Source organism: Myotis yumanensis, unplaced genomic scaffold (assembly GCF_028538775.1).
Source record: "Myotis yumanensis isolate MYYU_CA2020_CCGP unplaced genomic scaffold, mMyoYum1.0.hap1 SCAF_1, whole genome shotgun sequence".
Lineage (NCBI taxonomy): Eukaryota > Metazoa > Chordata > Mammalia > Chiroptera > Vespertilionidae > Myotis > Myotis yumanensis.
This window is the reverse complement of record NW_027223752.1, coordinates 96,544,143-96,566,463: the sequence shown is the minus strand read 5'-3', so window position 1 is coordinate 96,566,463 and position 22,321 is coordinate 96,544,143. Positions and strand designations below refer to the sequence as shown.

The window sequence follows — 22,321 nt, the reverse complement described above, 5'->3', positions numbered from 1 at the left end:
AAATTTGCAAAAGCTAACATATTCACTAACTCTACAAGTATAAATTTATCAATATGAACTGATTACTTTTAACCTTTCACCCACTAGCATCCTGAATTTAAAGTACCAACAAGTTTTGATATGTGAAGACTAGAATCACTTAAAAAATAAAAATGAAAGTCAAAATAATATTTTGTAAAATAATTACTTTTTACCACACATCGTCAGCACAGCTTTACCATTTATCAAAAAATTATCAATTTATTATCAATTTTATCCAAAAGCTATAGATTCGAATATTTCATTTAGACTATGAAATAATCTATGCAACCAATTTCAAAATTTTGTAGTCTGAATTGTTCTTTTTGCTTTTTCGTATTCCCCCCAAAAAAACAAAAGCATGAAAACCAAAACAAAGAAAAATTCCTTCTCAAACTTCTCCAAAATGAATTTTTAAATGTCCTACATGGCAAGTTTTGACTCGTGTGCCTGTGCATGCGTGCGTGCGCGCGCACGTATTTGGTAACTCCCCAAAAGTACTTTATTCAATTATCAAAATTATTTATAACCAAAGGTAGTGAATAAATGCAGTAAATGTAGTCACATCAGTCCTACTCCACAGCCAGTCAACCTGGACAACTGTGTAAATGGCATTAATTTGGTTTATACACCAATGTACATTGATTCAGATCTGTAAAATCAACAAAATGCCAATGTACTCTCAGGACTTTGTACTAATCATACTAAAAGTGACAAATATAGTCACTATGGAGAGCACGACAATCGTCTTAAATATGATAGACTGAAATTTTAGCTTCTAGAAAAATAAAAATTAAATATATTAAGATTTGTATTGTAAATATGTGTTCCAGGAAGTGCTCTGGCATGAAAGAGCCATAACCAGAAATGAATAAAGATGTTTATCAGAATCTAAAACAAAGCATAAACTTTTAAAAAATTCAAGTAGTTTTTCTATTTCAAAAAAATTCATATTTTCATGGCCACAAATAAATTTGAAAGAGCTTGTATAATAAAAGTAGAATTGGATTTCTCAAATAAAAGAAATAGTCACAAGTTGTACAAAGAGAAGATCATATAAATATATCAAAATGAGGGAGAAGTGGTCCTATTCAAAAAAAAATTTACCATTTTCATGCTTATTCTCCTTAGTGATTATTATTTTTATAAAATAAAGCACCTAAGGTAGAGTAAGAATTCCAAGAGTACAGACTAATCTAATTTAAAACACTCTAAATTGAGTAAAAAGACAAAGATTCCTGTCATCTCACAAACTGTTCCATTATTAAGAATTTATGGGTAGATTCATCAAATGGAGCAAATGTCCCGCTGTAGTGGGGGACGCTGATAGTGGGGAGGTTGTGTGTATGCAGGGTTAGGGAGTGCCGTGTATAATGGGAGCGCTGTACTTTTTGCTTAATTTTGCTGTGAACCTTAAACTGGTCTACAAATAAAGCCTATTTAAAGAATTGCCAAAATGCATAATTTTGGCATAAATTAACAAATGTGAGTTATTTGTATCAGAAATAAATGAATTTCAAAATACAGTGCATAACAAACTTTATAACCATTTAAAAAACAAAGTTGCCCATGTAAAATTTTTTGTTTTCATTCCCCTTTCCTACCAAGGCCAAGAGTAGTAACAGAATCGTTCATATCAAGCTTATAAATAAAAACACCCAGAATCCCACTTACTTTAACAAACTTATTTAAAGATGATAATTTTTAAAATAAAATAGTATATCCTCAATAATTTTTTTAAGAGTTGCCTTGGCATTTCCTCTGGAAATAAATCAATCCTTGCTGGCCAGCTGCCAGTAATGCTAAAACCACTCAAAAATTCTAGATGGTCATGTATAAGAAGCTACCAGCATTCTATTAAGTTAGGTACTATGGAGATGAATAATAAATTTAATCAGACCTCAGAAATGTCTTTTCTAACCACTCTATGCAATATGAAAAATAAAAAATGCGTTCTTAAATTCATACTTGCTAAAAGGAAAAGGCACACTGTATCATGCCAACAGACTGAAGATTTTATCACAACTGAGATTTCAATACAGTCAAAATTAGGTTTACCCTAAATGAGTATTATTGACATATTCTATTTTATCAAATATAAATATACTAAATATAAGCTATACTACTTTGAAAAAATCAAATTTCTAATAATAGGGTATGAACATCATTTTTGAAGTTTCTTATAAAACTAGTAATTTCAAATTGTTATTTATGTTTCCTAACACTTTTAGATTTTTTTATATACCTACTTTCACAACTGAATGGCATACAATGACAACCACCACCATCATTTATTTAGACCCTGCAAAATACGTCAACAATCTTTTTTTCCATCTGTAAAAACTATTATCACCACCACACTATTGAAAAGAATAACTCTGGTATATAAAATACATATTAAATAAACTCATTTCCTGTTTCAGGTATTGTAGTAGGACTTTCATACACAATCCCTAACTTTCAGAAACTGTCCTAAAGGAATTATCTCCTCTTCCATACCAAAGAAAACTCAGGCTTCAAATAATTATGAAACCTGCACCCAAGTACAGGTAACTAACATAAGAAGTGAAGTATTAACAAAACTGAAACACAGGTTTATCTAGCTCCAAACCTGCGTTCTTTCTTCTATAACATTTTAGTGAAATTATTAAATGCATTGGTTCTCCATTGTAATTTACCTTCTACTTTAAAACAAACAAAAGCAAATTACATTACTCATTTAATGAAAATACAGCATTACTTACTAGAAAGCCAATTATTAAATACAATTCAAGTCCTATTATTTAACACAAAATGATTAATTATCCAGATATTTTCAAAACCTTGAATTTCACGATGCTTAGGAAATCATTTTTTTTTCCTACCAACAACTTTGTTGGTAGAAATGGGAGCCCATTCTATGCAACTTGCCATTTCTTTCCCCTCTTCTTTAAAAGAAAATGATTTATTTAAATGATATGAGGTTCTACAATCATATTTTAGTTACATGATCAAAGACACATCCTAGATGGTTTTCTATAGATGTCTACTTTTATAAAATGCTTGCAAGTCATGCAATAGTTTTAGGTATAATTCAAGTACAGAACAACAAATGGATAAAAGGTAAAAAGAATATATACTTTGTGAAAAGACAGAAAGATAAATGAGCCAATAATAAAAGAGATTGATGGTGGCACACAGGTTCCAAATGCCAAGCAAAAATAAATAGTATTCTGACCAGAAACGAATAAACCACTTATACGTTATCTTTTGCGAGGTTTTAGTCCTAGTTATTTATTTTGTTTGGTAGAAAAACCATAAGAATCATGGCTACAAAAGGTAATAGCTAATTCAATTCAAAAATAAAAAGGACATTTGCTTTTTACCAAAATTCAGCAAAAGATTTTTAAAATATCTGCTAGCCTTCAATAAACTACATGCAAGGATTCAATTAACATAAGCAGTTCTAGAAGTAGTTTTTCATCTCAAATTTTAAATGAGTATAATGATTTAGAACCATGCTTACTTTTTAAGCTTAATAGAAAGTAGTTTTAAAACAATTCATATTTAAATTGAGATAAAACCTAAGTGAAAAAAACTACTCTGTACATAAATAAACATTAAATATAATTTCCTAAAATAATAAAACTGAAAATAATATTAAGAAACCATAACATTGAAAGGTGTTTGTCTAAAGCTTCCTCAGGCTCTGTGATTCTTACCATCAATTGGTAAGAAATATTTAAAATACAGCAGAATTAATATTTGAGTAGGCACAGTAATCTTTTTTAATCTTTCTTAGGGAACACTGACCCCTAAAGGTTCTAAACTTAAATATGTTTTACAATATTCTAAATTTAACAGGCACTCAGGCCTCATTTTTACCTATATTAGTGTAGGAATGTATAGATATGACATACACACTTATTCAAAAATAATATGCAACCTATTTCCAATGGACTTCTGTGTATTACAAAACAACTAAATTATGTTTCTGCTAATTTAATAAAAAACTACCAAAATTTAATATAAAAATATCCAGAAATTTTTTATACTTTTCCAATTAATTACTCATAGGAGATTTTGACCCCATGTCTTTTTTCTTATACAGTTAAGTAACTAATAAGTAAATGCTAAAAAGAGTTAACCAATGACATAACAAATCATTCTTTCTGAAGGCTGACTTTACATACGTACTTTGATTATGACCGTTTTTGTGTGTGGTTTTTTTTCTTAAAAAACAGGAAAAAAATGAATCTTGAAAAAAAGTTTTTGTGAAAGGGTAAAACATCAATTACTTCTTAAGAAGCCAGAAGATGTCACTAATGCTCACTGGGCAACACACATTTATTCCCTCACATATTGCTTCCATCTGCTGAAAATTTCTTTCATTTGGGTTTGATTTTTTACCTAAAGAAACCTGGGCACCTTTTGTAGATGTCATCACCCCTTCCACCAACCAACCTTAGCTTTACATTTTCCAAACTACCTATAATGACAAAGAAAAATGTAAATAGTTATATCTGTTAATATTAGATATTTCATCCTTTCTTTGACTTAAATATTCAGCAATGTTTCTACAATAAAGCAAGGAAAAGAATAACCACTTTAGCACTCCTCATAATGAACCTGTAAAATGATACAAAAGTAAATCTGCATAATTCAAGTTGTTAATTAGCTCAATTTAAAAAAATAAGTAAAATAACATTAAATAAAATAACTATTTATCAGAGTATACTATGAACATTGTGTAAGAAAGTTCTGAAGTAAACTATGCTTTATGATAAATCCCATGAACCGTGATATCAAAGAAATGACTATGTAGACTTCACTGGTTTAAATATATAAGTTATCACTAAATTCAAAAGATATTATACTTACCTGTTTAATTTTATTTCTTTTTTTTAAATATATTTTATTGATTTTTCACAGAGAGGAAGGGAGAGGAATAGAGAGTTAGAAACATCGATGAGAGAGAAACATCGATCAGTTGCCTCCTGCACACCCCCTACTGGGGATGTGCCTGCAACCAAGGTACATGCCCTTGACTGGAATCGAACCTGGGACCTTTCAGTCTGCAGGCCGACGCTATATCCACTGAGCCAAACTGGTTAGGGCTAATTTTATTTCTTAATAATGTTTCATTAATAGGCCCTTTATAAAATATGTAATTGTCTAATTCCTATTTCCAGTGTCAAAAGTATGCCTATAAAAATGCAAATTTTCTTAATACTGTTAGTCACAACTATTGTAGTCTGTTTCCTGCAAACTATGCAACCATGTCTTTAGCCCTAAAACCTTCCTTTTCATGAGCATCCTGGAACTTCAGCAGCTCCATTACTCTGCATCTTTTCTGCTTGTTCCATACTTATTATTATTGATTTCAGAGAGGAAGGGAATGGGATAGAGAGATAGAAACATCAATGATGAGAGAGAATAACTGATTGTCTGCCTCCTGCACACCCCACACTGGGGATCGAGCCTGCAACCTGGGCATGTGCTCTGGTTCATAGGGCGACACAACCACTGAGCCACTCTGGCCTTTCCACATTTATGAGAGGAATTTCCTCTATAGCTTCCAGCTCTTTAGATATATTAAAAATAATTCCTTTGGCTTAAAGATTTGTTTGTCTATAATTTACACAACACGCTTTTCACAGTAATGTGACCTCTGAAAAGGAAACATAAGTAACAGGGGCATCATGATTTACTTCCTCTTTTCTTATTTTGTACATAAATCGAATAAAACTGCTTTGAGCTCTTCAAAAGAAGGCTGTTTGTTTATTTGCATAAATGAATAAAAACAGCTATAAAACATTAGTTTCCAGGTTCAGACCTATGTATCCTTAACACAAACTTACATAAAAAGAATAGATCAAAATTGTCACAAAGTTCATACACTAAAACATTTAAACTTTATATTGAAAACCTTTAACTACCTTATTTCATATTACTTTATACACAATTCACTTACCTGGATTCTAAACTCTTAACAAGCAGCCTAAAATCACAAATAAGAGAAAAGTTGCTAATGGTAGGCAGAAACAACAGGAAAATTTATAACAGTATGTAAGTCAAAAACAAATGCAGAAATCAGAAAAAAGGTATACTCAGAAAGCACAGACCATTCTAGTCCTGAAAATAATTGTGTAGCTATTAACTTATTTAGTAAAATGATGATAGAACAATCACCCCAAAAGGCCTTTAACCTTCTGAAAGAGGTAACAGTTGATACCTGGTGAAAAAGGAGCCCTGTTGGGGAAGGGGAATCCAAAAAGAGAGAGAGATGTGTAATGTGCTGGTAATAATCTTATTTTTAAATTACAAAATTGTTAGAGGAAATAAAAATGATGGACATAATATTTAAGCTTTCAACTATATGTGATACTATAGTCATAATGGTCCATTTCCCAAGGATTCCAGATTTGCAACATTTTACTGTAAGAGACTTCAATTAAAAACCTAACATTTTTTAAAATCTCTCTCTTAATGGCTCTATTTTGCTCTATTGATAGTCAGATGTGCCTTTTTATCTCTTTATCTCTCTCTCTCTCTCTACCAGGCCATCTCTCAGTATGTCTTTCAAATTGTGTTTCTGTCCTGACTGTTCTGTCCCTCTGCCTGTACATATGTGTGTATCTTTCTCTCTCTCCTGTCTCTGTTGCTGTCTTGGAGTGTCTTTCTCTATCTCCATCTGCACATCTCTGTTGCTCTGACTCTCTCTGGCCCCCTCTGACACCATCTCTCTGTGGGTGTGTCTGTGTGCATGCCTATGCCTCTCTCTCTCTCTCTCTCTCTCTCTCTCTCTCTCTCTCTCTCATTGTGTTTCTCTTACTAATTGCTCTGAGTCCAGGTGTGCCTATGTCTTCGTATGTATATCTATAACGTGTCTTTCTCTGTGTCTCGCTACTTGAGTGTAGGATCTCCCTTACTGTTATGCATCTCTTTCTGCTTGTGTTTCTTTTTTTGAGTGTCCCTCTCTTTATGCATCTCTCTCCCAGTTATTCTCTCAGTCTTCATGACTTTGTGTGTCTATGTCTTTCTCTCCCTGTGTGTCTGGCCTCCTCTTTTTCTCTTAGTAGCTCTTCCTCTGTGTGTGTCTCTTTCACTGCATGTGCCTGTCTTTGTGTGTCATTCTTTGTGTCCCTTTTGCAGTGTGTGGGTCTCTTTATGAATGCCTCCTCCTTTGTGTGTGTGGGTGCATGTGTGTGTGTGCTTGTCTGCCTCTGTCTAATTGGTTAAAACAAACACACTTCATTCAGTGCCTTGAACTAGCACAACACCTGGGGTTTGGTATTAATACCTTAAAAGTCCTTACCTTTTGACCAGTCCTCCATTTGTATTTCTGTTCTTGTTTGCTCTGGCAATGTCTCTGGTTTTTGCTCCAGGATTTGAAGCTAAAATAAAGCCACCTCTAGATAAATAAACTTAAAACAATATATCAGAACACACCTAAGCCTTACCTTTGTTTAACAGAGAATTTACAGGATAAATGATTTTCTAAAACATTTATAATGGGACAATTAACTGTGCATTCAACAGATGAAATTAAATCGTTTTTCTCAGAAACAGGTTCTTTCCTTTACACTTATATTTTAGTAAATACAGTTCAGGTTAAGCTTCTAGATAGTCTTGCTCCTTTGTTAGAGAATCATTTAATTTATTTAATCTTCTCCAACTATAAATTCAACTATTTAACAAGAATAAAATTTCTGGACTATTTGTCATAAACTTTATTCCAAAAATTTCAAATTTATTTATTTCAATTTACAATGCATATTTTCATATAAAATGTTATACTTGTAAAAGTCATTTAAAAACTTTTCCAATTAAAAAAACCATAAAGACTATCATTAATTTGTGGAATTATTCATATTTTGCTCTTAAACTTGATTTCATAATAAACATGACAAAAGCTCTGCAAGTTTTTTGTGTGCATGCTGTTAAGGAGAATAAAATTAGATTTACCTCACAGCTAGAACTCTGCATTCTTTAAAAAGTCCTCAAATAAAGCTGAAGTAAGCTTCTCTTTTTCCAATTTTCTCTAAATATGTTGATCTGGAGTTGGCAATCTTTTTCTAAGTTTCTCATTTACTTTTGGATTAGCTGAAAATATAGGAAGTTATTAATATCAAAGAAATATGTTCTAGTCAATGAAGCCATTTCCCTACATATTGCCCAAAAAGGTTAATAATAATTGCAGTCTTTTAATAAGAGATTCATATAGCAAGACATGTAGAAAATACAGTCTTTAATAACCTCTGGAGTATTTTAAAACATGTCTTACAGGCCTTAATGTGCTTAGTAATATACTATTTAAAGCCATAATTTTATCCCTCTGTAATATACAGTCACTCTTCCTCATCATTTGCCCAGCTAATGAATGCCAGCAATTAGTAAAATGTAATCCCATTGCACAATCATTTTAATGCTTTTAGCACTCAGAAAAGTAAACACCAAATTAATACTGCTCAAGCCATATCAGATCCTAGTTGGAAGCAAGCAATTATAGTTCAGCTCCTCAGGTGTAATTAAATGATTGGAATGATTTAGTTCCATAAATGCAAGTTAATTCATAAGCAAGCAACAAATATACTGGGAGTAATTACAAGAAACATTGACAGTCTAAGCAGGGCTAATTCTTTCGTGAGGCTGACATAGTAAAATGCTGCCCTCTGCTGGGCATATAAATGAATATGTCAGATCTAAAAACAAAACCATCCCCCACCCAAAACCTAACTTTTAAAAAGACTAGGAAAAAATCATAATAGCCAATATAGCAATTTTATTTTATTCCTTACAAAAATTTTAATGTATGCATTATATTGTGATAATTTCTACACACCCTGGTAATTAATGCTTTTTCCAATAAAACTCTGAATGTGAGTTCCCAAACATACCAGGCTACACCTACATGTCTAGTGTAACAATCATTCACTATAACTTTGACAGACTGCTAGTGAAACTTCTAGTACCCATCTGGACTGCCAGGCCAATGACTATATTGTCTTATAGGTGAACCCTAAGTGGACTGTTACAGGAAATAACTAAACTATGCTTTTATAAATACTAAAATTCACACACAAAAATCTCTGGAAAGTATTAAACAAAATACTCGTTATTGTGACTATACATAATAGTCTAAAATTAATTGTTTTTAATGAACTTAAATAATAAACATAAAAACTATAACACTGGCATAATGTCATTATAAGCATATTAAAAAACATAAAGAATAACAGGTAGTATAAAAAATAAAATGCATCTCAGTTTTACTTAAGCCATGCCTAACTTTTTACTTTCTTAGGCTAAAATACAGAACAAATTTACTTGTATACTACTCAGATGGTTCTTAACTAAACTTCTCACACTAAACTTCAAGAAGTTTGTTTATTATACATTTAAGTTATGCTATAATCATCAATAAGTATGTGTTAACACATGTATTTGAAGCACTAAACCCAATCAGAATCACCCTAAGACTTTCTGCAAAATTGAACACATTCTCAAATATTACCAATAACATAGCAAATTTTTAAGTCTCCAATAAATGTAAATGATACTTGCATAGAATGATGTTTCAACACCACCAATATTTTGGGAGAGGACAAGAGCATTATCACCCTTCTAATATGCTTTCAAATGCACTATAATAACCATATTCTAAGTCATAGCCTATGAAAACTATACAAATAAAATAAATCAAAATATTAAAAAGTCCTACCACTAAGTTTAAAATGTACAGCACATTTGCTTTGCCCTTGATGTCACAGTCTTATTTTTCAATTCATATCCTGTACACTGTAAGTTAATTGCTTTTGGAAAGTACTTATTATTCATGTAAAAATTAATGTGCCAATGTGTTTAAATCCTCTTAAATGACCATTCGTGCATCTGTCTTCTTTAAGTACCAATGAAATCTGTCAAAAGACATCAATGTAAAATTATCATAAAGAAAGTTCTAATAGAGATTTTTTTTGTGCTAACACAAGATTTTCATATTCACCAACTTTACTTCAATTCCATTAATTTTTTAAGATACTTTTAATAAATTCACCAAATAAAATTTTTAGGCCCCACAGTCTGTCATTTGTGTTCCAGCTGACATTATGAATATTAATAACAGTGTTATCCTGATTAAATAGGCTTCATATGAAATCCTTGTGAATCCTATAGCTCAGACATCTCATTTTTCCAACTCTTTATGAATTTGGATTCTGACATTAAACTGGAAAAATCTTAAAAAACAGATTTAACCGTACATTTGCATAATGTCAAGCAAAAATTAGATGTTCTAATGAAGCAAGTTAATTACAACTTATGTATCTACATACTGTAATAGGAATAAAAGATTTTTGTAAATATGCAACATATTTTACACTTCTATTCATTTCAGGACAAAGAATTAAGACTAATAAAATACTAATTTGTTTTCTTAAACTCACCTTAAAGATTTTATATCAGTAACTTGTTTCGATCAAAAATTACATATTCACGTTAAAACTAGTGGGATGATTTTATACTAGAGATCAGGTAAATTAGGCTTCTTAATCAAAATGCTACTTATTAAAACACAGACAAAATATAAGTTAATTACTTTACCACTATTAATGTATACCAGGTTCAAATAGCAAAATAAAACTGATTTCCAACTAAAGTTTATTTGTAAGTTGTGCTGAAAAAAATTACTCATGTTAAAAAAGAAAAAGAAAATCTTTAATCAATACACAGAACATGCTATATTATTAGCATCTGTTAAATTAAAATCTTCTCCATCACAGATTTCTAACCTCATTCCAAATTGTTTTTAATTATCAAAGGAAGTGAGTCTTGTTATGTAGAAGAAAAAATAATAATTAAGGAAGCCACATACTCCCTTCTTTCTACAGGTACGTGGAAATCTGAATATACCTGCCAAAATTTCATAACTTCACCTTACCAAAAAATGTAGATTGCAAATTTTTAAACAAGCCTCTCTATGCAAAAGTGACTTGTCTCTCCTAGCTTACTCAGCAGTATAACACCAGTGAAACAAATTTTGTTCTTTAACCAGTCTAAAATTTCTAATCTGCCTAAAAAATTATAGGTGATTCTGACATTTATCTTATAAATTAAATGCCTTTTTGATATCAAGGCATTCAGAAAAGGGATTTCATTCCCCAATGTAACAACACCCAGGATTTTTTAAAACTTATTTTAAATATGAGTTGCCAGTCTTACTTTCCTCCACAAAAGCCACATTATAGCAAAAATTTTTGGCTGACTCTGGTTAATGACATTTTTTTTCTAATGCCTCTTTATTTTAATCATAAATTGTGTAAACTGAATCCAATAGTGCCGAATTAGGAATCACTTATAATACGGCCTCATGTATAACTAAAGAACAACAACAACAACAAAAAACACCAAATTTTGTTTTCCTAGATTGAGAAATGTTGATAATTTCTGCATTGAAATGATTTCATTAATAGGCCAAAGGAGAGCCAAATATTTTATCACATAACTCAGCATGTACAACATATAAATATGCTCTATTGCTGGATCCTCATCTTAATGGACAAAAGTCTCTGAAACAATCACAGTCCCTGGTACATCTCTCTCCAACAGAATTTCACTCACTGTGCCTCACATCCCAGTCCACTCCCTCCCTACCAAGTTCCAGACAACACAAGTTCCCCAGAGCCAGGGAAAGCAAGAAGAGATTTAGGGAGAAAGAATATGAATGAAAGTGGCCCCACACCTCAGCTCTCAAAATTTAAAACTGCATATACTATCTGACCCCTCACTTCCACTCCTAACAGTATTTAGAAAAAAATGTAAAATATCCTATCTAATTAAAGACAAAAAGGGTAATTGACCGTACCTTCACTACGCTTCCCTTGGCTAATCAGGGCAATATGCAAATTAACTGCCAAGGAAGATGGCGGCCGACAGCCACGCAGCTGAAGCGAGCAGGAGGCTTGCTTGCTCCAGTGATGGAGGAAGCCAAGGTTCCCCGCCTGCCGCGGCCTGGCTCTGAGCTCCGAAAGCAACAAAGCTTCAATTATAGAAGCTAAACAAACCCCAGATACCTGCTTTCAGCCAGCCGTGGCCACGGAGCTGGAGCTGGCTCTTAGCTCCAGTGACGGCAGCAAAGTTTCAATTATAGAAGCTAAACAAACCCCAGAATAAAAAAGAAGAAAAAAGGAGAGACTGGGAGCTTCAGTCACCGGCCAGCCTGAAAACGTCCCTCAGCCCCTCACCCAGACTGGCCAGGCACCCCAGTAGGGACCCCCACCCTGAAGGGGGTGTGACCAGCTGCAAACAGCCATCAGCCCCTCACCAAGGCTGGCCAGGCACCCCAGTAGGGACCCCCACCCTGATCCAGGAAACCCTTCAGGGCAAACCAGCCGGCCCCCACCTGTGCACCAGGCCTCTATCCTATATAGTAAAAGGGTAATATGCAAACTGACCCTAACAGCAGAAAGACTGGGAATGACTGGTCACCATGACACACACTGACCACCAGGGGGCAGATGCTCAAAGCAGGAGCTGCCCTCTAGTGGTCAGTGCGCTCCCACATGGGGGAGCTGTGCTCAGCCACAAGCCAGGCTGATGGCTGCCAGTACAGCGGTGGTGGTGGGAGCCTCCCTGCCTCCTCAGCAGCGCTAAGGATGTCCGACTGCAGCTTAGGTCTGCTCCCCACTGGCAAGTGGACATCCCCCGAGGGCTGCCGGGCTGCCAGAGGGATGTCTGATTGCCAGCTTAGGCCCAATCCCACGGGTAGCAGGCCTAAGCCAGCAGGTGGTCATCCCCTGAGGGGTCCCAGACTGCGAGAGGGCACAGGTCGGGCTGAGGGACACCCCTCCCCCACGAGTGCAAAAATTTTTGTGCACCCGGCCTCTAGTTTAACATATAAAGATATTCATTGAAGCAGTATTTACATGAGAGAAACTACTCATGCTCTAGTCACACTGTACTTTTTTTCCGTTCACTGAACTCGCTCTAGTCACACTGTACTTTTTTTTCGTTCACTGAACTCGCCAAGGTTTTTCTTGTCTCAGAACGTTTATATTTACTATATCCCCTTTGCCCAGAATCCTCTTTTCTATATTTTTAAACCATTTTTCTCATTTTAGGTCCTGCTCAAAAGTCAACTCTTCAAAAAGGTTTTGCACAGTTACCCTATTAAATAAAGTAGAAATATAACATTATCTATGCTACTGCCTTCAGGGAACTAATTTGTTTGGGGTTTATTTCATTGTTTTTGATAGTACTCAGTATGTGTGTATTGGGCACACAGGTAGATGGACAGATGGACAGATGACTAGCAGAAAAAAAGACCTAAGATAAATAAATGTTTATCAATAGAATACTGGTAGCCCTTGCTGGGTGGCTCAGTTGGTTGGAGTGTCGTCCCATGCACCAAGGGATTGAGGGTTCGATGCCCGGTCTAGGCACGTAGGGGAGGCAACAGATCAATGTTTCTCTCTCACATTGATGTTTCTCTCTCTCTCAAATTAATAAAAAGATACCTTCAGGTGAGGATGAAAAGAAAAACTGGTAAAATAAGTAAGAAAGGCAAGAAATATGCGCTATATGTGGAAGATTCTTTCTTCAAGTATTTAAGTACCAATATACTAGTATTATGTGTCAGGAACTATTCTTGGAGTTAGATATAAAATGGTGAATAAGACAAATGAATTTCCAGCCCAAAATATGTCTTGAGCCAAAACAATATAGGCACGGAACATGAGTAAATTAAAAATGGGGGAAAGTAAAATTATATTCACAGGTGCATACATGATTGAACAGTATTTTTATCAAGAAAAACACATAGGAAACTATCAGTGGTAACTATGAAGAAACAGCCTAAGAGATGAGGTGGAGAGAGTGAGAGAATGAAGAAAAGCAATATTTCTACTTCATTTTATATCTATCTGTAGAATTTCACTGTTTTTACCATGTGCAGTTATTTTTAATTTAATAATTAAATATTTATTAGTAACTTTGGAACCGAACAGGAAACTTGAAGGAAGCCACATTACATCTGAGAGATCCAAAACGAACAAAAGGAAGTAATCTATGATTCCCTTGAAACTCTGGAAAAAATTATTATTGCCTAATTAACCTTTATAGTTATACTTTATATGGTTGTTTTCTTTCTTGTTTGCTTGCTTTAAGTACAGTGAAAAGTTCAGATCTAACTAATAAGTTGAAAGAATATTCAGAATAAAAAAGTTAAAAATTAGTGATTTTCTGAGAATTAAGCAAATAGTTCTTAAGACAATCACATTTCTTGTTCAATTAGGGGTTATTAACAATAGTCTTAGTGCTTAGGATTCTAAAGTTTAAATATTTATAATAAAGTAAGTTGTATTACATTATAACACTATTGTATGTTTGTCACAGATAGTTCCCCTGTGTTATATGCTTTAGTAATCAAGAAATTATTTTAAAAAATGAATTCCTTCCCATCAAATTAAGACGAAATAAATATTTGTTATTTAAAATACATGTCTTTTACAATTTCAAAACTTCAAGGGCAAAACAATATACCACTTGAAATACTGCAATAGTTTCAGTGCCAGTTACAAACAACACTTTGAGAATGGAGATGGACTATTGATATATTTTTAAAAAGTAAAACATTAAAACTAGTATTATTTTCAGAGATACAGGATTAATAGATACAGGATTTTCTAAAACGTCCAACAACATTTTGCCCTAGGCCAAACTAAACTAAATCACTTAATCTAGCACAGACCCAAATATAAAGAAAAAGTCAGGTTATGGAATACTCTGACTCTCTGTAGGGAACAAACAGCCTGTTTTCTTAGATTCCTGTGGGTGCCAAGTTCTGATGCAATGACACTTTCACACAAAGGTTTTCATTTCCATATAACCAACTGAAGTTCTTGGCAAGTTAAAAGTAAAAAAGTATTAGAGCAAGTTAAATCTATATATAATGACACCTGATATGAGCAACCATTTGAAACAATCAGACAACAGCTATTAGAAAATGTCATTTTAAAATAAAGTAAAAATAATCATACATGGTCTTAATTCATACATCATAATGCATAATAACAAATTTTTATCAAAAGGCATATATATATATATATGAGCCCGGCTGGTTGGCTCAGATGATGAGTGTTGACCTATGAACCAGAGGTCACAGTTCGATTCCCAGTCAGGGCACATACCTAGATTGCCGACTCGATCCCCAGTAGCGGGGGGCAGCCAATCAATGATTTCCTCTCATCACTGATGTTTCTATTTCTCTCTCCCTCTCTCTTCCTCTCTGAAATTAGTAAAAATATTTTTAAAAGTAAATAAAGCATATATATGAGAATCAATATGCTCTAATAACCAGTTATATTTCTCATTTCGAACACTTGATAGCAATTCATACAGTACATAATTAATGCAATGTTTATGTAATTTTCTAAAATTACAGTATCTAATAATTCTTAGTGGACAGTGCTGCATGCCAACTATACACTGTACCTTTTAAATATAATGTTAAAAACAACTTTTTATAAAATATAATTACTAAAAACAAAATCTTTGAGAGTGAAATAAATGTTAGGTTTAAAACTCTAATTTCTTATTCACAATATAAAGGAAGTCAAGTCTTCAGTCTTAGTTATTTGAGGAACTATAACAGCTTGTAATTTCTTAAGAATCATTCTTCATAAAAGTTTTCATTAATGGAAACCATTTAATAATAATATGGTCCTAAAGTAGATGTTTTATAATTAAGGTAGATTAAAAGTACAATATAGATGCCATCTTGAAGAACAGGACTGCTTGCGACTAGGACCCTAGCCTCACCGCCACCCAATCTGGTCTCAGATGCAAGCCGCAAGCCGGGAACCTACAACCACTGGGGACAAAGACCTGCAGACCCATGGGCACCAAGACTCCAGACATCCCGGCCGCAGATTACTGTGAGTCACCGAACCCATCCCCCTCCCTGCTGGCCCACTGCAGCGGCATAGGACCTGCCAGATCAGATCCGCGCGAGCAGGCTTCCTGCCGACACAGGGAGGCTGTGTGACTTAACTTTGACTCTGGGCATGCGGACACTGGTAGTCTGTTTCCTGCAGCACAAGAGTGGGCCTACCTCCAACACACGGCAGCTGTGCAACCCACACCCCCAAGTAGATGGGGGACACTGATTCCCTGCATGAGAGGCAGCAATGAGCACCAGTGATGTGACTCTCAGCGCGCACACGTGGGGACTCGGTTTCTCATCGTGAATGCACGGGATCCTTGATTCTTAGTGCATACACAGTGAGCACCTGAGACTCCAATTCTCGGCACATGCACACACAGGGACCCTGATTCATGGTGCGAGGCCACGCCAAGTGACAGAGACTCTGATACTCGATTCTCGGAGCGTGCACATCAGGTCTCTGACTCCAGGCATGCACTAGAGGACTCTGATTTTTGGCGTAAGGCTGCGGTGACTTTCTCGCACCATGGTGCATAAGGGGTCCCTGATTCTCGGTGTGCCTGGTTCCACCGACCCATGGCAGCCACATGTCTTAGTGTTGGAGCTTTTCAGTGACACTTGGGTGGCACGACACTTCCACTGCACATGGCTCAGGCCCCCACAACTCGGCGTTTGGACCTTATGGTGATAGTTAGAATGGGGAGACAACGAAATAATCCCCAGAGGAAAGAAAAAGGATTTCCCAAGAAAGGAAATAAGTGAAACTGAGGCATGCAATATGACAGGAAAAGAATTCAAACTAATGATCATACACTTCATAAACTGGATGGATGAGAAAATCAACAATCTATGCAAAAATCAGGAAGAAATCAAAAGTGATATAGCTACAATCAAAAATGCTATGGAAGGTTTCAACAGTAGACTAGAAGAAGCAGAGGACGGAATTAGTGAGTTAGAAGGTAAGGTAGAGAAACAAGCCCAATCTGAACACCAACTGGAGAAAAAAAATTTAAAAAGAGGAGAGCCTAACGGAGCTTTGGGACAACACGAAATGAAGTAACATTCATATAATAGGGGTGCCAGAAGGACAAGAAGAGCAGCAAGGATTAGAGAATCTATTTGAAAAAATAATGACAGCAAAATTCCCTGATATGGGGAAGAAATCAGTCACACAAGTACATAGAGTTCCAAGCAAGATGAATCCCAAAAGAACCACACTAAGACACGTCATAATTACAATGGCAAATGTTAAAAACAAAGAGAGAATATTACAGGCTGCAAGAGAGAGACAGAGAGTTACCTACAAAGGATCTCCCATCACATTATCAAATGATTTCTCAACAGCAACACACCAAGCTAGAAGGGAATGGAAGGAGGTATACAAAGTGTTGCAAAGCAAAGGACTGAATCCAAGAATACTCTATCCAGCAAGACTATCAATCAAAATTGAAGGGGAAATCAGGAGCTTAGCAGACAAAAAATGCTAAGGGAGTTTATCACTACCAAGCCAGCAATGCAAGAAATGCTAAAGGGAATGTTGTAAAAAGAAGAAATAGAAAGGGAGGAAGGAACACAGGCATAAAGTACAGAAATGGCTACAAATTAGTACCTATCAATAACAACATTAAACATAAAAGGATTAAATGCTCCAATCAAAAGACATCAAGTGACTAAATGCATAAGAAAACATGACCCATATATATGCTGTCTATAGGAGACCCACCTCAGAACAAGGGACTCACAGAAACTGAAAGTGAAGGGATGGAAAAATATCTATCAGGCAAATGGAAATGTAAAAAAAGCTGGGGTAGCAATACTTATATCTGACAAAATAGATCTCAAAGTGAAGACCATAATAAGAGACAAGTAAGGCCACTTCATAATTCTAAAGAGATCGATACAACAAAAGGATATAACTCTGGTAAATATATATGCACCCAATGCAGGAGCACACAAATACCTAAAAAATCTTCTGGAAGATATCAGGAGAGAGACTGACAACAATACAATCATATTAGGAGACTTTAATACCCCATTAACATCACTGGATAAATCCTCCAGACAAAAAATTAGCAAAGCAATAGCAATCCTAAACAACTCACTAGATCAAATGGACTTAATCAACATCCTTAGAACATTCCACCCAAAACTACAGAATATACATTCTTCTCAAGTGCACATGGGACATTTTCAAAGATAGACCACAGGCAAAGTCTCTCCAAATTCAAGAAGATTGAAATCATATCAAGCATCTTCTCAGCTCACAATGGCATAAAATTAGAAATCAACTACAATAAAAAAAATCACAAAAATTCAAACACTTGGAGGCTGAATAGCATACTATTAAACAGTGAGTGGGTTACCAAAAAGATCAAATAAGAAATAAAAAACATCCTGGAAACAAACAACAATGAAAACACAACAATCCCAAATCTTTGGGACACAGTGAAAGATTTGGAAACAGCCTAAATGCCCATCAGCAGATGAATGGATTAGAAAGCTGTGGTACATCTACACAATGGAATACTACACTGCTGTAAAAAAGGAGGTCTTACCATTTGCAACAGCATGGATGGAACCGGAGAGCATTTTGCTAAGTGAAATAAGCCAGGCAGTGAAAGAAAATTACCACATGATCTCCCTCATTTGTGGAGTACAAAGAACATTAAAACTGATGAACAAAAACAGATATAGAGGCAAAGAAGCATTGAACAGAAGCGGAAAGGCTGGGGTGGGTTGGGGGGTAGGTAAGAGATCAACTGAAGGACTTGTATGCATGCATATAAGCATAACCAATGGACACAAGACACTGGGGTGGAAGGGGAGACGGCTTGTGCTGGGGGGTAGAGGAGGCCAGGGAAAGGTAAATGGGGGAAAAAGGAGACATATGCACTACTATTTGTAATACTTTAAACAATATAATAAAAACAAAATAAAATAAAACTACAATATAAAGGAAAGATATTTGAAGCATCTACACTAATAAAAGACAAAGATGCTAATTGACCATACCTTCCCTACACCCAAGCCACGCCCACCAGCAATCAGAGTGACTACATGCAAATTAACTCAACCAAGATGGCAGCTGGCAGGCACGGAGCTGGAGCCAGCAGGAGGCTTGGTTGCCCCGGCAATGGAGAAAGTCAAGCTTCCCTCCTGCCCTGGCCAGCTGTGGCCTCCGAAAAAGGCAACAAAGTTTCAACTATAGAAGATAAATAAATCCCAGATACCTGCTACCAGCCAGGCTCCACTGGGAGCTTGGGTGGCTGGGGGTTGTGGCCAACCTACAAATAGCCATCAGCCTCTCACCCAGGTTGGCCATGCACCCCAGCGGGGACCTCCATCCTGAAGGGGCTGTGGCCAGCCTGCAAACAGCCATCAGCCCCTTACCTAAGATGGCCACAACCTCATGGGGTGAGGGTCCCCACTGGGGGCCTTGGCCAGCCTGCAAACAGCCATCAGCCCCTCACCCAGACTGGCCAGGCACCCCAGCAGGACCCCTCCACCTTGAAGGGGGTGTGGCCAGCCTGAAAAAGGCCCTCAGCCCCTCACCCAGGCTGGCCAGGCACCCCAGTGGGGATCCCCACCCTGAAGGGGTTGAGGCCAGCCTGCAAACAGCCATCAGCCCCTCACCCAGTCTGGCCAGGCACCCCAGCGGGACCCCCACCCTGAAGGGGCTGTGGCCAGCCTGCAAACAGCCATCAGCCCCTCACCCAGGATGGCCTCACCCTCATGGGGTAAGGGTCCCCGCTGAGGGGCTTGGCCAGCCTGAAAACAGCTATCAGCCCCTCACCCAGGCTGGCCAGGCACCCCAGAAGGGACCCCCACCCTGAAGGGGGTGTGGCCAGACTGAAAATGACCCTCAGCCCCTCACCCACGCTGGCCAGGCACCCCAGCAGAACCCCTACCCTGATCCGGGACACCCTTCAGGGCAAACCAGCCAGCCCCCATCCATGCACCAGGCCTCTATCTAATCTAATAAAAGACAAATAGGGTAATTAACCGTACCTCCAATACGCTTCCCATTGGCTAATCAGGACGATATGCAAATTAACTGCCAACCAAGATGGCGGTTAACCGCCAACAAAGATAGAGGCTAATTTGCATACTGCAGGCAGGGCGGGACAGCGCCATCCCACCTGCCCCACTGCCATCCGGGCCTGCTATCTGTGACCCGGGCGGCAGGCGGCCCATATGGGACCCGACCCAGGGCTGGCGGGCGGGACACAGCGATCTGCCACGGGCCACGCCCACAAATGGCCTTCCCGAGGGGATCCGAGGCTGGCGGGTGCTAATGCACCGATCCGTCACTGGCCACACCCACAAACATCCCTCCTGCAGGGATCCCGGGTTGGCGGGTGCTAATGCACCAATCCGCCACCGGCCACGCCCACAAACGGCCCTCCCTTGGGGATCCCGGGTTGGCGGGTGCTAATGTACTGATCTGCCACCGGCCACGCCCACAAACGGCCCTCCTGTGGGAATCCGAGGCTGGCGGGTGCTAATGCACCGATCTGCCAACACGCACACCCGGGCCGCCTTTGCCCTACACAAACTATGCAGCCAGGAGAGGGGCGAGGGGCCGCTGAAAGCAGGGCGGGAACTTCCCGGGGTTTGCATCAGGCAGCCCAGAGCAGAGTGCGAACCATCACGACCGGTAGCTGCTTGCTCATTCACTTACTTGCTCATTCATTCACTCAATCACTCGCTCATTCATTCACTCATTCACTCACTCAGCAAACCCTCTCAGGTCCCTGGCACCAGGCCAGGCACTGAAGGTGAAGCAGGATAAGACAGAGCTATGTCCTCAAGATGTTAGTAATTCAGTATGCAGCCAGGAAGAGGGGCGCCAGGCCGCTGGGAGCAGGGCAAGAACTTTCCCGGGGTGAGCTTCAGGCAGCCGGGAGTGGGGCCGGAACTTCAGCCGTGTTGCCATGGCAACTCGGCAGGAGTTCCCGCCCCTTAGCTGCTTGCTCATTCACTTACTCGCTCATTCATTCACTCATTCACTCCCTCATTATTCACTCACTCAGCAAACCCTCTCAGGTCCCTGGCACCAGGCCAGGCACTGAAGGTGAAGCAGGATAAGACAGAGCTATGTCCTCAAGATGTTAGTAATTCAGTAGGGCGAAGCAGGCACATGAACGAGGCAGTTGTATGCACAGATGCAGTGTACTGGGTTCGGTGAGGGCTGTAACTAACGCCGACTTTGTTCTCTTGATAAAATGGGGCCTCGGGAGCCAGGCCGCCCCAAGCCTGTAGGCCTGTGCCTAGGCCAGGAGTGGCCAGTGTCCCGGAACATGACAGAGGGTGCAGGTCGGGCTGAGGGGTCTGGCCCCACCCCTCACCCTCACCCCTGATTGCACAAATTTTTGTGCACCGGGCTACTAGTCCTATATAATAAAAGGGTAATATGCAAATTGACCCTAACAGCAGAGCGACTGGGAATGACTGGTCACTATGACACACACTGACCACCAGGGGGCAGACGCTCAATGGAGGAGCTGCCCCCTGGTGGTCAGTGTGCTCCCACAGGGGGAGCCCTGCTCAGCCACAAGCCAGGCTGACGGCTGCCAGTACAGCGGTGGTGGTGGGAGACTCTCCCACCTCCTCAGCAGCACTAAGGATGTCCGACTATAGTTAGGCCTGCTCCCCGCTGGCAAGTGGACATCCCCCAAGGGCTGCTGGGCTGCCAGAGGGATGTCTGACTGCCAGCTTAGGCCCAATTCCCCAGGGAGCAGGCCTAAGCCAGCAGGTGGTCATTCCCTGAAGGGTCCCAGGCTGCGAGAGGGCACAGGCCAGGCTGAGGGACCCTCCCGAGTGCACAAATTTTTGTGCACCAGGCCTCTAGTCTTATATAATAAAGAGCTAATATGCAAATGGTCATCACACCCTCATGCCCTTGCACCCAGGCAGGGGGACCTGAGGCTGCGCCCCCCACCCTGAGGGGCTTGATGGGGTTGGGGCCAGCCGGGTCTAGGTCTCACGTGACTTTGAGGTGCAGGCGGGTGGGCGGGGACTTGACTCGGTTCCACAGAATGCCCCAGACTCTGACAGAAGGGAGATTTTCATATATATTTTACTAATATTCTTTCATCTCTGACACTTCTATTATAGAGAAAGGGCAAATAGCAATATTACAGTATTTCCTCTAATTAATTCCCTTTTAATGTTCACGAATTTTGTGCACCAGGCCACTAGTATACATATAATATGTACACATATATACAAATTTCCTTCAATAAAATTTTATTATTCTTGCATTTAAAATTATAATTTCAATTATAAATTATATGTATTGTATTATCTCTTCTGTTCATCACACTACAGAGTTCCTTAGGACCTAAAAATATATGTTCACTAAAAATCTATTTCATAAAATAC

At 38.1% G+C, this 22,321-nt stretch overlaps 1 protein-coding gene across 6 annotated transcripts in view; it reads right to left on the bottom strand.

Moving 5' to 3' along the window:
• Window positions 1-22,321, bottom strand: part of MIPOL1 (mirror-image polydactyly 1) — a 334,097-nt gene that overhangs the window by 277,669 nt on the left and 34,107 nt on the right. For 5 of the 6 annotated variants that reach the window (XM_070428268.1, XM_070428293.1, XM_070428294.1 and 2 more), the window contains exons 2-3: window positions 7,966-8,103; window positions 7,316-7,394 (exon numbers count right to left, since the gene is read on the bottom strand). In XM_070428268.1, coding sequence (XP_070284369.1) covers window positions 7,316-7,394; window positions 7,966-7,986 — 100 coding nt within the window. In that variant the 5' untranslated portion in view covers window positions 7,987-8,103. Of the gene's footprint in view, window positions 1-7,315; window positions 7,395-7,965; window positions 8,104-15,182; window positions 15,201-22,321 lie in introns of those variants that run through there. The other variant, XM_070428287.1, reaches the window with a different exon arrangement.